The following is a 12,883-nucleotide window of genomic DNA, read 5'->3' on the forward strand; positions in this document are numbered from 1 at the left end:
CTCACACACTCGCCGAAGACATTCCCGAGCACACGCCGCCGAGAGGATGCATTATCCTACGCGACTGCCCCCTCGGAAGAAGGATAAAACAAAAATGTATAGAGGCGCGCGGGCTTGACACAGCAATTGCCCCCCAATGTCTCGAGCTGCAAATCCTCGCCTCGGCTGCCTGCCTGCCTGCCTGCCTGCCTGCGCGTCCCCTTAGCTCGAACGCCAGAGGTCTTGAGAGGAAATTAGGGCTAGCAGACCGGAAAAGCTTGAGCAGATTTTTTTTTTTTTTCGCTTGTGCTGTAGTATATCTGAGGGAAGATGAGGGGAGGGGAGGGGAGGGAGCCGCAGCTGAGAGCCAGGGAAGGGAAAGGAGACAAGTAAATAGCGACCTCCACGGGCCTCCAGGAGATGTGCAGCTATGGGTGAGGTTATTCCACTGAAATCCCCACAACAGCAGCAGCTTGAACACTGCGGGTGACGGTCAGGTCAAGGGGGTCAGGTCAGGTGGGGTTCACACTCCTAAGGTCACTGACAGGTCTAGACAGTCATGACCTGCAACAATAAAAACCTACTAGCAGGGTGACCTGCTTTGGTCAGGAAAGTGGCCTTGTGGTTAGAGAGACTGTCCTTCAACTGGAGGACCTGGGATCAAGCCCTGTGTCAGCTAACATCCACCCTGCTCAAGTGTCCTTGAGCAAGACACTTAAACACTCCAGAACTGTTGGCATTGTTGCAGCTTTGCTACTGCAATTTGACCTCTCTGGAGGTGGGCAAGTGATTTCCCTACAGAGATCAATTAAATATCATTAAAATGAAAGCCAGTAGTATGTGAAGTTATGTGACCCTGAATATCAATCATGTTGGCAATTAAAGAAAAATGTGGACAGTTATGCATAATACAGATGCAATGGTAATGTGAAGAGGGAGAAATTAAAGTAATGTGCCTTAGGACAAATCCACATCACCATCTGCTCTGAGGCAATGACAGGACACAACGAATCAAGTGGAGGCTTGTGAGATTCACCCTCAGTGTTGTCCACTACAGTGGGATGAGGCAGTCGGAGATTACATCACAACCTTGCTATGCTTAATCAGCTCCATATGTCTGCTGGGTGTATCTCCATTGCTACTACTACTGGCCAGCAGGCAGCCAATCACAATTCAAGGAAACCCTTCCCTATGTCTTGGAGTGGAAGGGCAGGGAGGTGGGGACAAAAGAGAGGGCGAGATTGGAGATACAGTAGCAAGAGTTTCATGACAGAGTGGGGTGAAGGGGAGAGAGGCATGTAACCCCACAGTCAATTATTTAACCTGCCTAACCCATATTTTAAGTCCAAATTTAAAGTCAAACACACACACACACAGAACAAGAGCAAACAAAACACAGCAAGCACTATTAGTGTGTCATGTCAGGCTTATCTTATTTGTTTTCAATGTCATGTTTGAACTGCGAAGCATGAACAGAATGTGACAGACCGGTGCAACAACTTGGTAACATGGCACATTATGTGAGCTAATTTAATAAAAACACCAGCTGAAAACAACACAAGGAAGACACGAATAATAAACACACTGGCCAGACTTACAAACCATGTCCAAATTCAATAGACGTTATTTAGTGTGATGTAATATTGGTTTAGGCAGTGCACAAATTGGTCAAGATACAGAAGGCTTCCAACTGGCAGAAGTTAATAAAATATGGCTATGTTAAAAATGATCCCTATGCACAGAGTTTGGAAAAGGAGAAAAACAAAGATACTGAAAAGGTGAAGACAAGTCTGCAGGATACAAGACAGAACACAAATACAGCAAGAGGTTGGGATGTACAGTGCAGTCCCGGGGCAGATATGGAGGTCCATTCTTCACTTGATCACTTGAACACTTTAGCTTATCACCTCATGGCTTAAAGGTTAAGTTGACATAGAATTCTTAACCAATATCATGGCAATAAAGATCAAGGCCACTCGATAGCTTGCTTGCGTGCAAGAAACTGTACTTTACAGTTATATTATCCATCATTTAACTTGCTCATCTACTTGACTTGGCTGTTAAAACCACAGTGGCCAGTAGAATTAACCATTTAGTTTGACAGATGTTTTGTTTTGATTTGTTTCAGTCTGTCACTGCTGGGCTTTTCTTAGTAAAACACTCCTTTGTGAGTTCTTTTCATTTGACCCCATTTTCTTCTTAAAGCCATTGGGTTTGAACGACATAAGCCTCAACACAGCTGTGGAGGTCCTGTATGGATAGAGCATGGCGCTAACACTGCCAGGACTAGGGTTTCACTACGGCCATGCATACTGCAAATGTATGAACTTGTGGTACTGTAAGGCACTTTGTGGAAAAAGTGTCAACCAAACGACATGGAATTAGGAGATGACAACAGAAGAATTGTGTAGTTCTTAGTTGGCTAACAGAAAGTTGCTGTCGTTGCAGCTGCCCCTCCGGATCTCTGTGACCAGGTTATGGAGCTTCTCTGACAACGCCACCTAGCGGGAAGAGAGGGCCACAGACTGTAGGAAAGGAAATCTTTCTTCCAAGTATGCAGTGTAAAGTGTGTGTAGCTCCTGCATCTCAGAGGAAGTCTGAATTGTTCTGTATTTTTGCATTCAGCACAAATTTGGAAGCAGTGTGTGTATATGTGTATATGTGTGCGAGACTCACTGTGTAAGAGTCTGGCTCCTGCAGTCTCTTATGTCGAGGGTGCAGGGTCTGGAGGGAGCTCTGGACCTTTGCTCTAGTTTCAGCAGCGCTGCACAGAGGGTGTGTGACCTAGAGAGTGTGGCAAACACATACTTAAAGGAAAAATCCACCCTAGGATACCCTTGCACTGTTATATATTGTATTGTTGTGCATTGTTCAATGCATTCCAGGAGTAATTTTGTGATGAAGTGTTGTAATTTAATTTAATTAAGTAATTAAATTTTTTAGTGTGCCCACTTTCCCTCAACCTGCATCATCTACTTCTACTTAAGTTGGCAATTTCCTACATTTCCCAGAATGCCTTTAAACAACCCCCACATAACGTGCCTGAACTTGTTGCATTCAGCTGTGGGTTATATGTGTAGGGGGAGAGAGTGATAATGATAGCAGAACAAGAGGTTTTCCAGTTGAAAAAAAAGTCTTGTCAATGTCTTGTGGCTGCATTGCATTATGGTGTTTTGAGGGTTCTGCTAGTGGAGAAATTGACATCTCTGCCTCTTCTATGATGATTTCTACGATGGATTTCTCCCTGTATGATTGTTGAATGTCGGTGCAAAATGGCGAGTCAAGAAAGAAGCCCTTGCCTTTTGATTCTGGGGGACTGACACCAAAACCTGAAGTTTACCGTTGATGTTGTAGATAGTTGAATAAAGAATTTCAGCTTTTAAACTCCACTGTAACTGTGCTGAAATTATCTTGATGTGACACCATATTGTCTACATTTGACCAGTTATCTGCAGAAAAATACACCACCAAACAACAAAGTGGGCCCATAAATGCAGAGAACACTGCCAATAGCTGTTTTGTTTTTATAAGTGTTAAAGTGTTTAAGGTTGGATTCTTCGTTCAAGTTGGCATCTTCTACTCATCTCCATACAGCCATAATTCTATGATGAGGTCTACACAAGCTTCTGAATATGCAGTATCAAAGTATCCTCACCTGTCCTTTGGCAAAAACGTCCTGGCGCAGACAGGTGACCTGAACTGGAGTGACTGAGTGAGAGGTGTTGTCCCATCCCAGAGGGTAACAGCTCACTGGGACTCCTGCTTCTGGAGCAGGCTCCGCTGCCAGACACAACAGGTCCAGGAAAGGATGGCCTGAAGAAAAAAAAGGAGTGGGAAACGGAGCAAGAGAGAGACATAAAACATAGAGAGAGGGAGAATGAAAGCTGTTGAACTGTCAGAAGCGAGTTGGAACAGAGGGGTAGTGAACATGAATTCTCACCCTCAGCGTCTAATAGCCGGTAGACCGCTTTCCTCCCAGGCACGGTGCTCTTCTCTGGGTCCTCACTGAACTTCATCCTGGGCCTGCCCCTCACCTCCACCAGCTAACACACACACAAAAAGGGAGGGAGAGAGAGGGAAAGGCCATACGACTGTGAAAGCGATAGAAGAAGTGAGTTTGGAAGGGAGCAGTTGGAGAGTGGGAAACATTAAACTGGTAATCGAGCGTTTGTCCGTGTGAGTGCGTTCTTTTGTGTTTAACACATTACCTTATACACACAACCCAGAGAGGGCTGTCTTGTGCAGGTGACCAGATGCGTTCCCACGCCGACCACGTCGATCTCATTCTCCTGAGACAATGATACACAGACCAGGGGGGAAAGGATGAGGGCATGAAGGGAGAGAAGATGAGTGTCAATAAAATGAGCGACTTACAATCCCCTGGGTTCAGCCCTCTTACCTTCTTGTTGAGTTCAACCATGCTTTGCTCTGAGATGTTATTGGTGCCAACAATGATCAGCGAATGGAAAGCAGAGATGGAGAAACTGTAGGGATTAAAGAGTAAAAGGAAACTGTAGTAATCCAAAATAAACCTCTAGAGGCAACAGATGAATTCTGTAGGGCTTATTATGGACATACTGACACACCCAAACAGACACATGCAGCCGGGCACCTTACTCACTGCTCGCTGCAGAGTTTGAAGACATGTCGGACGTCCAACGACTGCCTGCAGAGGTCCCCACTGTCCAGACGAACTCCCACAGGCCTGTAGCCCAGCTCACACAGGGCCAGGGCCACAGCACAGAAGTTCAGCAGACCACTACTGCAGTCGGGCACACACACACACACACACACACACACACACACAATACACCACATCAGCTTGGAACTTGAGACATTGAGACAGGTGGATGGACGTTTAAAAGTATTCTGTCTCTCTTTGGGTCCATCTCGGAAAATCTGAAAAGAGCGGACACGGGTGCAGTTACCAGCTGACACTGTAGCTGTCGATCACAGGCAGGAAGTTGTGAGGGTAGGCGGCGGCGTAGGACAGGAAGGCAGCCAACTCGCCCTCGCGGATCTTCCCCGGCTCCGCTCCCAGCAGCTCACACACACGGCCCAGCCAACCCTTGGTCAGCGAGATGAGGTCAATTGGGTCGGGGTCCCCATTCTCTGCCACTAGAGTCTGATTGGGCACGGACAAGAGAGGACACATTAACTACATGTCACTGTGAACTGGATACTACATAATAACAAATCGCTGAATTGAAGATTGATTACAATACAGATCGGTTGATATACTGTAGTAATATGTCACTCGTTACGGATGATCAGAGGAGAGGTTACGGAGACTCACTTGTGGCCACACCTCCTCCAGGGAGGAAAAGGACGTGACATAGGAGTGTGCCATGGTACCTGCTACAGGGATCCCAAACAGGAAACCAGCCTGAACATTACTGGTGAGATCAAACCCTGGGAGACAGATTCCAGAGTCAGTCTGTGCGTGTGTGTTAGTGCAAATGCTTTTCCCACAGTGCTGTTGCTCCAGCGACACGGGCATCAAAAGAGCAAATTCAAGTCAGTCAACCAGGGCAAAACACTTCACTGCTCTATACCTGTCTGCTCTGAAAGTTCACATTTTACATCTTATGTTGTTCATTGAGCAGTATCTACTTAAAGAAAGAAAGTTAAAGTTCTATTCCCACAATCATCTTCTTACATTCAGAAAGAACTAGTCTTCCTTCTCATGTCAACATCTGAGGAAATATCTAAAAAAAATCTTGTTTTCTTTTGGATGTTTACTATTGGAGATACTATCAAAAGGTAGTTCAAAGAGAATTCAAAACCCTGTCTGACATGCAGGTACCTGGCACAAGATGAGGGCGACAATCGGTTGCAAACTTTCCCATCTAGCACTCTGTCGTTGAACTTGTCTGTCCATTCTTTGCTAACTGTTTGTGTATACTGTTTGTATCGTACTAATAAAGGTCTGTGTGCTTTAAATGTTGTCCTGTGACTTTTCACTGATGTGCATCACAGTCTGTGTACTTCCCCTCAGTGAGCATGCCTACATCCATATGTGTTTTCTTTTTAATATCTGCTGTTGACCTGTCACCAAACACTATATGTGTGTATCTGCCTTAATGTTGTCCTCTGGTTATGTTTTTAATTTTAGGCAGCCACTAATGACATCTGACCAGGGACTACAGAAGAAAACGAGCCTTTTTGGCTAACTCTAGGACATTTACAGAAATATGTGCATTGTCCCTGTCAAATAACCGAACATATGGTTGATATTTGTTCTGTCTTTCGAAATCATTTTTATCTAGCTAGCTGTATTTTAAAAAAACGCAAATGTGCCATGGGACTGTACAGAATGTGAACTTGTTGAGTGGGAGAAAGTGAATTTGTGACTGAAAACACAGCATTCACCTCCAATGTGTGTGTAGCGTGAGGCGGTGAGCCCGCCATCTGGTCCCTGAGCCCTCCTGAGACCCATCTCCAGCAGCTTCCTCCTGGGGCCAGCCGCCAGGCGGAAGCGGGCTGCATTACTGCATACCAGACTAGCAACAGAAATGAGAAAAAGAGACAGAGAGAAACAAAATGGGTGCCCAGCTATAACTGGCTGACTCGCGTTGGAAGCCGTGGTAAAATACCCAATATACACACACCTGTGACAGCAGAAAAGCTAATTTAACTATTCATACACTGGCCAAAAATCACCACTCATACCAACCACTCAACATATGTGTCACTTAGCAACCACATTGTTTAGCTGCTGTTAAGAACTATATTGCCTGGTAGAAGAATAACATTTGAGAACAAAAAAAGTTTGTGTACTGTAAGATGTAATTACCTATTTATAATAGTTGATCTACCTTTTTTGTTCCTGCACATGTAACTTGTAATGATATTATCCTATTTTCTCTGTTCCTATAATTTTTATTGTCTATTTGTGATTTTGTCTTTATCACTGCACTTAAACATTGTATTGGAATTTTTCAATCTTGAAATGTGTGTAATTGTGAATAAAGATTTAGTGTTAAAAAAAAAAAAGAAGAACATTTGAATATTATATTTTTTTTAATTATCAATCAAAGATGGCCACTTAGTCAGTGTGAGTGTGTGTGTGTGTGTGTGTGTGTGTGTGTGTGTGTGTGTGTGTATCGGTTGTTACCTGGCATAGTTGACCAGACACAGTAGGCTAGTCTCCAGCAGTTGAACCACAGCCAGAGGTCCTGCCACCTCCATCAGAGGCACCTGCAGACGTTCCAGAAATACAGCGCAAGTTACACCCTGTGACCCGCAGCCACAACCCCGACTGTGACCTTTGACCTACACCATGACCCCGGACCCCTGCAGCTCACCCTGGCAAAGACCACAGTCCCCTCGGGGACGGAGCAGAGAGTGACCCCGGAACAGTCCAGGCCTCGCAGGAACTGGAAGAAGGCAGGGTCAGTGGCTGGGGGCAGGACCGAGTGCAGGTACTCCACATCTGGATCCATGGAGATTCACAAAACAGATATACACCCTCAACACATTACATGCAACAATGTCCCTTAGACACAATAATATATCACTTCCCTACAGCGGGCATGGGAAGTCCGAAAACTGTTTCAAAAAAATAAACAAAACCTATCACAAACCTATCCCACATGTGCACTGACACAAGCACGTGTGTCTCTTCCATGTGCCCTCTCTCCCTCACATGTCCTGTCTCTCTCACCACACACACACACACATGCCCGACAGTAATGGAGCTGAATCTAATAACCTCCTGTACAGCTAATGTCATTAGATCTGAAAGGGTAAGAGTGGGATGGACAAGACACTTTCTCGTGTGGCAGCCAACAACTGACAGCTTCCTGAAGATTTGAAATGGGATGACCAAGGTGGGACACAGACATATTTCAATGCTGCCATGACCTGTCACAGGTATGAATGGCACTCCAGGAATGTCATTCCCAAGCTCAATTAAGCTACATTTGTTGCTTTTCGCAAGACTAGGCTACCTCTTTGCCTACTTGCAACTTCCAAGTAGGTTGCTTGCAATTCCATGAGCACTGGCCAATCATACTGCGTTTCAGGCAATGCCAGTGACAAATGTCAAAGTTCAGGTCTGCATATTTAGCAGACAAGGAAAATGTATTTGCGGATGATGGTGATATACCCTTAAGTCTGGATAGGTGTAAAGCGTTTTGCTGGGTTTGCCCTGTTGCTGTAATGAGTGACACAACCCACGAGCGAGACATTACGGGCTGTCATGGAAGTATTATACTATAGTCATAGTGTTGTAGGCCGAAGTTCAACACACAGCAAAGTTCACCGAGATACATTTACATTCCTGCGTTATCCATAGAGAGCCCGGGGGTTGCGTGCTGAAAGTATTGCGCAATCAGAACGGCATGCTAATGAATTGGAGGAAAAGCAATCCAATGTCAAATGTGATGACGAATAAGAGCATCATTACCAATCTTTATTGCTCACTTTTGAATATTAAGAGTATTAAGCCCACGCTTACTTCCTCACCTTCGTCCGTGAATCGAAAGCTCCGCAGGAACAGCAGACAGTCGTGCAGCCCGGAGAAGAGCGAGAAGCCGCCGCCGAACGGGTTGTCCCTGAAGAATAACTCAAACACGGCGGGCTCCTGGTGCCTGCCAGCTCGCCAGTAGGCATACGCCATGGTGAACTGGTACAGGTCCGTCAGCAGCGGGGGGACCCGTTCGCGGATAGACCGCTCCATGACCTCGCATGTCTTGCTGGACGGCGCTGCCATGTTATTCAAGCCCGAGCTCCAGTTCAACTAATGCCGAGATCTCTGGGACTTGCAGTTCTTTAAGGCCCCCCTCTGACTCTTCTCGCCCACTGTTGGCATGCACGAGGACCAAAGCCTCTACACCTAAAACACCTCGAGGAAATAGGCTACCACAAGTAACCTACCTTGCTGGCAATGTAATGCGCAGAAAAGCAAGGCGTGACACACATCTATCCAAACAGGTTTATGTAAATTGCAGTTCCAGTTTCAGCTATTTACTGCTTTCCAGTAAGTAAACATGGGCTAATGTTCTCAGCTGACCAGTGCTTAATTTGTGCCGGACCTCGCGGTTTTGGACTACCTGCATTCCGGTTACAGTTTAACTCGTTTCCAGATTAACTGGTGACCGTAGTTTGATGCGTCAGTGGTTACCTGGTTACTCGGAGCGACGGCAGATGTTGCAACCAGGAAGAGAAACTTTAGCTGACCTCGCGAATGCCTTAATAATTTCTGTGCCAATTGTAACTGTCATTTCAGTAAATATTCATCTGATTGTGATGTTGATCTGTAAGTTCTTTAATGCAGCTGAGCGCGTGACATTCGTCAACCGCATTTTGAATGTTGAAATGACATAACAAAACAGGAAACAAGTGATTCGGTCGGTCTCATTTATTCAAAACAGGTTTTGACTCCATCTTCAAAAGTATATCCCAAAAGCTTGTAAGGAAATTGTCTTTACCAAGACACATTTCAGTTTCTAAAATGATCCTGGTATAATGCACAATATATTTCCATAGGATAATTAAATATGATCTATATATATATTCACATTCTGTACATATTTTCTACCATCTGTATATCACAACATGTACAGCTAGCAATGCACACTAGCACATCCACTCTGCACTGCAGTCATCTGCTAACCTGTAAATCTGCCAATGAAGACACTGTAGCTGCATTTATGTGTTGTATTATTCTCAATATGTTCTTTTGTTTTATAATTATTTGATGTAAAATCATCAATACTCAGTGTACCAAGTATTTGCTGTCTTCTTTATCCTTTTCTCTGCTGCTATAATGAGCCAATTTCTCATCTGGGATCATTTGTTTCATCTAATTGAACAGATTTCCGTGTGATTAAATATTATCTAAATGCTAGAACAGTATAACACCAAGTCTGTTGACTTGGAGGGACATCAGGGTGGAAGATGACTGTGACACTGAACGGACAGCTGAGCATAGTTAGTGTTGTTTTTTACTGGATGTACATCACAGCATTTACATTGAGCAACTTCCAGCCTCTTATCTCAACCCTTTGTAGCCTTAGGTAATGGAATCCAATCAATTATACAGCTTGCATCATCAGTATATGACAAGCCACTTTCCACACATCGCATAACTCAAGGCAGACATCACCCCAGGCTCCGATCAGCAACAATCACTGTTCAGTAGGCCATTGTAATAGGGAGCGTGAGCATATAACACAGCAGTTGTCGATATGGGCCATTAACTGGATGTCGACATTTTGACAGGATAAAATTTCAAATATCAAGGTGTCCCTTTAACCTGTTCTGCACATTAGCCCATCCCTCCCTCCTGCCCACTGCCCTCCTCTTCCCTGGGGAAGCATCCTGCTAGCTCATTGGTCAGTGTGTGCTGTTGCCCTCCCCAAACGAAGTGCGTGGGCTGTCCCGACTGGCCTTGCTCCGGCGGGTAACCGAAGAAGGGGCTGAGCTCGATGGCGAGGGCCGACCTCACCAGGCCGACGCCCCCCCCACGCTCGGAGCAGGGGTGGTACACCCGCCCGCTGGCAGGGTGCATGTAGAGGGCCTCTGGGCGGAACGGCACCGCCAGCTTCTCTCCGCCCCCGCAGTAGGACAGCAGCTCCGGCGCTCCCGCGGTTCCTTGTGCCTCCGCAGGCCCCTGCAGCAGGTGGGTGAAGACCAGGGGTCGGTCGTCACAGCGCACAAAGTTCCTCTCCCTCCCGCACAGGGACAAGAAGGGGAAGTGCTCCTCGTACCGCCCGCTCTGATTAAAACGCAGGCGGTTGAAGAAGAAGACCAGGAACTGCTTATCTGACAATAGAGAAACAGAGATGCTGGGGAGCTGCTGTACAATGAAGCGATAGAAGGCTGAAGCAGAAAAATACATTACTCTAATGCTATCAGACATTAGCAATGGCTTCAGTCCATTGAGTGTACAGGCCATACATTTATGTCTGGTAACTTACCATATGTGCTTTCTAGGTGGAAGGTGAATACAAGAGGCCCAAAGCAGTTTGTCATGCAAAGCTGAATAAGCCCTTTCTGTAACGTTACACAGTAATACACAGCACATGACTAAGCATGAGTAATTAGCAGGGTTAATCATGTTTTTGAAAACGTAAGAGGTATGCTGATTCATATCAGGTGGAGGGAATTTTGACTGATTCACATGTTCCAGCTAGGGGTACATTGCAAAATGTATAATATGATTTTGTGTGTGTGTGTGTGTGTGTGTGTACTCAGTTTTACCTTTGAAGCAAGTGACAAAGTTCTTCACTTTAGTGTCGTCAAGGAACAGCTGTAAGTTGAGCACACCGTCACCTTGTAAATTTATGCTAGCAGGAGACTCAACAATGTGACAAGTGTTAGCTAGGAAGACTTGTTTCTATGACAACGCAGACATTCACCTGTCCTTGATGGTCAATGTAATAGAAGTATTCACGAATGCGAGGTTCGGGACTCTGGCCTTGGATGTAAGTGGCACTGGTCCGTAACCAGTAGGACGCAGTGAAGCTGGGCAGGCATCGCAGATATTTCAGCCCGCTGCTGAGAGCTCGAGGCGGAGGACACAACATAGCCGAGCACGACGACTGGACTTGTACGAAAATAGAGACAGGACTGGTTTATCCAGTGACAACCACTTTATGTTACCTGGGAGTCTTTAAGTTAAGAGGCAGCTAAATAACCCAGGCTTACCCTCATATTGTTATTTTCAGCAGCATCAGTGAGTGTAGAGATGCAAACCGGAAGAGTTTGCCCGTTGTTCTTCTTCTTGTTGTTTATTATGGCAGACTAGACGCAGCAATGGCGCGTTGCTGCCCTCCACCGTCCGGAATGTGGCCTAAACCCGTAGGTAAATTGTAGTACAATTCATAGTTCTTTGAGTCACTGGGTTTGTCTTAGACTGCATTTCCATGGTTATGGAAGAAGTCCAGAACTTTCCTTGTTATTTTTCAGTCACCCATGCCCAACATTTCCCTATTTCCTACAGTAAAGCAACACATTATGATGTAGCCTACTGTTTCCATCTCCCCAGTCCTACACTCAAACATGACATAACATAACATAACATAACATAACATAACATGACATGACATGACATGGCATAACATGACATGACATGACATGACATGACATGACATAACATAACATACCATAACATAACATAACATAACATAACATAACATAACATAACATAACATAACATAACATAACATGACATGACATGCCATGACATGGCATAACATAACATGACATAACATAACATAACATGACATGACATGACATGCCATGGCATAACATGACATGACATGGCATGGCATGGCATGACATAACATAACATGACATGGCATGGCATGGCATGGCATGGCATGACATGACATAACATGACATGACATGACATGACATGACATGACATGACATGACATAACATAACATAACATTTTTTTGCATTTACATTAAAGGTCTTATATCGACTCCCTGTATACTAGTTATGAGAAAGCAATTGAAACATCCATTAAGATTGTTTAATTGATTGAGGATAGATACAATGACACTGATTTGTTATTTTATCCAAACATTGCACATTTATTTATTTATTGGGCTGTTTATTTTATTTATATTAGCTGATTCCCCGTGCTTTATTTTTACATTATGGAAAGTAGTTGTGATATTATTATCATATGTGAGTTGAATGTTATTATTTATTCATTTTTTTGTTTTTAAACAAAGAACTTTGGGAAAAGTAACACAAACGAATAATACAGTAGGCTGTCACCAAAATTCTTCATATTCCAGCAAGTCAATGTGAATATTAAAATTATGAATTCATCAGCCGTATCTTCTCGTGTCTGTAGGAGGGAAATGCCCTATGTAATTCAAGGCAGAGAGCATATAGTGGAGTGAACACAACAAGCCTCTTCAGAGATCCCAGTGACAGCCATAA

General features: G+C 44.6%; 2 protein-coding genes across 2 annotated transcripts; both read right to left on the reverse strand.

Annotated features, from left to right (window-relative positions):
- Positions 1–1,430: 1,430 nt before the first annotated feature.
- On the reverse strand, positions 1,431–8,948 carry naprt (nicotinate phosphoribosyltransferase). The gene is made up of 13 exons (XM_071918399.2): positions 8,449–8,948; positions 7,287–7,414; positions 7,097–7,179; positions 6,352–6,482; positions 5,276–5,391; positions 4,908–5,104; positions 4,601–4,741; positions 4,379–4,463; positions 4,188–4,268; positions 3,920–4,022; positions 3,635–3,792; positions 2,656–2,763; positions 1,431–2,480 (listed from the first exon to the last, which is right to left on the reverse strand). The coding sequence occupies exons 1-13, from the start codon at positions 8,693–8,695 to the stop codon at positions 2,394–2,396; spliced, it is 1,665 nt and encodes a 554-aa protein (XP_071774500.1). The 5' UTR covers positions 8,696–8,948; the 3' UTR covers positions 1,431–2,393.
- Positions 8,949–9,344: 396 nt separating this feature from the next.
- On the reverse strand, positions 9,345–11,667 carry c9h8orf82 (chromosome 9 C8orf82 homolog). Its single transcript, XM_071918430.2, has 3 exons — positions 11,346–11,667; positions 11,188–11,236; positions 9,345–10,749 (listed from the first exon to the last, which is right to left on the reverse strand). The coding sequence occupies exons 1-3, from the start codon at positions 11,511–11,513 to the stop codon at positions 10,253–10,255; spliced, it is 714 nt and encodes a 237-aa protein (XP_071774531.1). The 5' UTR covers positions 11,514–11,667; the 3' UTR covers positions 9,345–10,252.
- Between the last annotated feature and the right edge of the window lie 1,216 nt (positions 11,668–12,883).

The sequence above is a fragment of the Centroberyx gerrardi genome, chromosome 9, assembly GCF_048128805.1.
Source record: "Centroberyx gerrardi isolate f3 chromosome 9, fCenGer3.hap1.cur.20231027, whole genome shotgun sequence".
In the NCBI taxonomy this organism is placed as follows: domain Eukaryota; kingdom Metazoa; phylum Chordata; class Actinopteri; order Beryciformes; family Berycidae; genus Centroberyx; species Centroberyx gerrardi.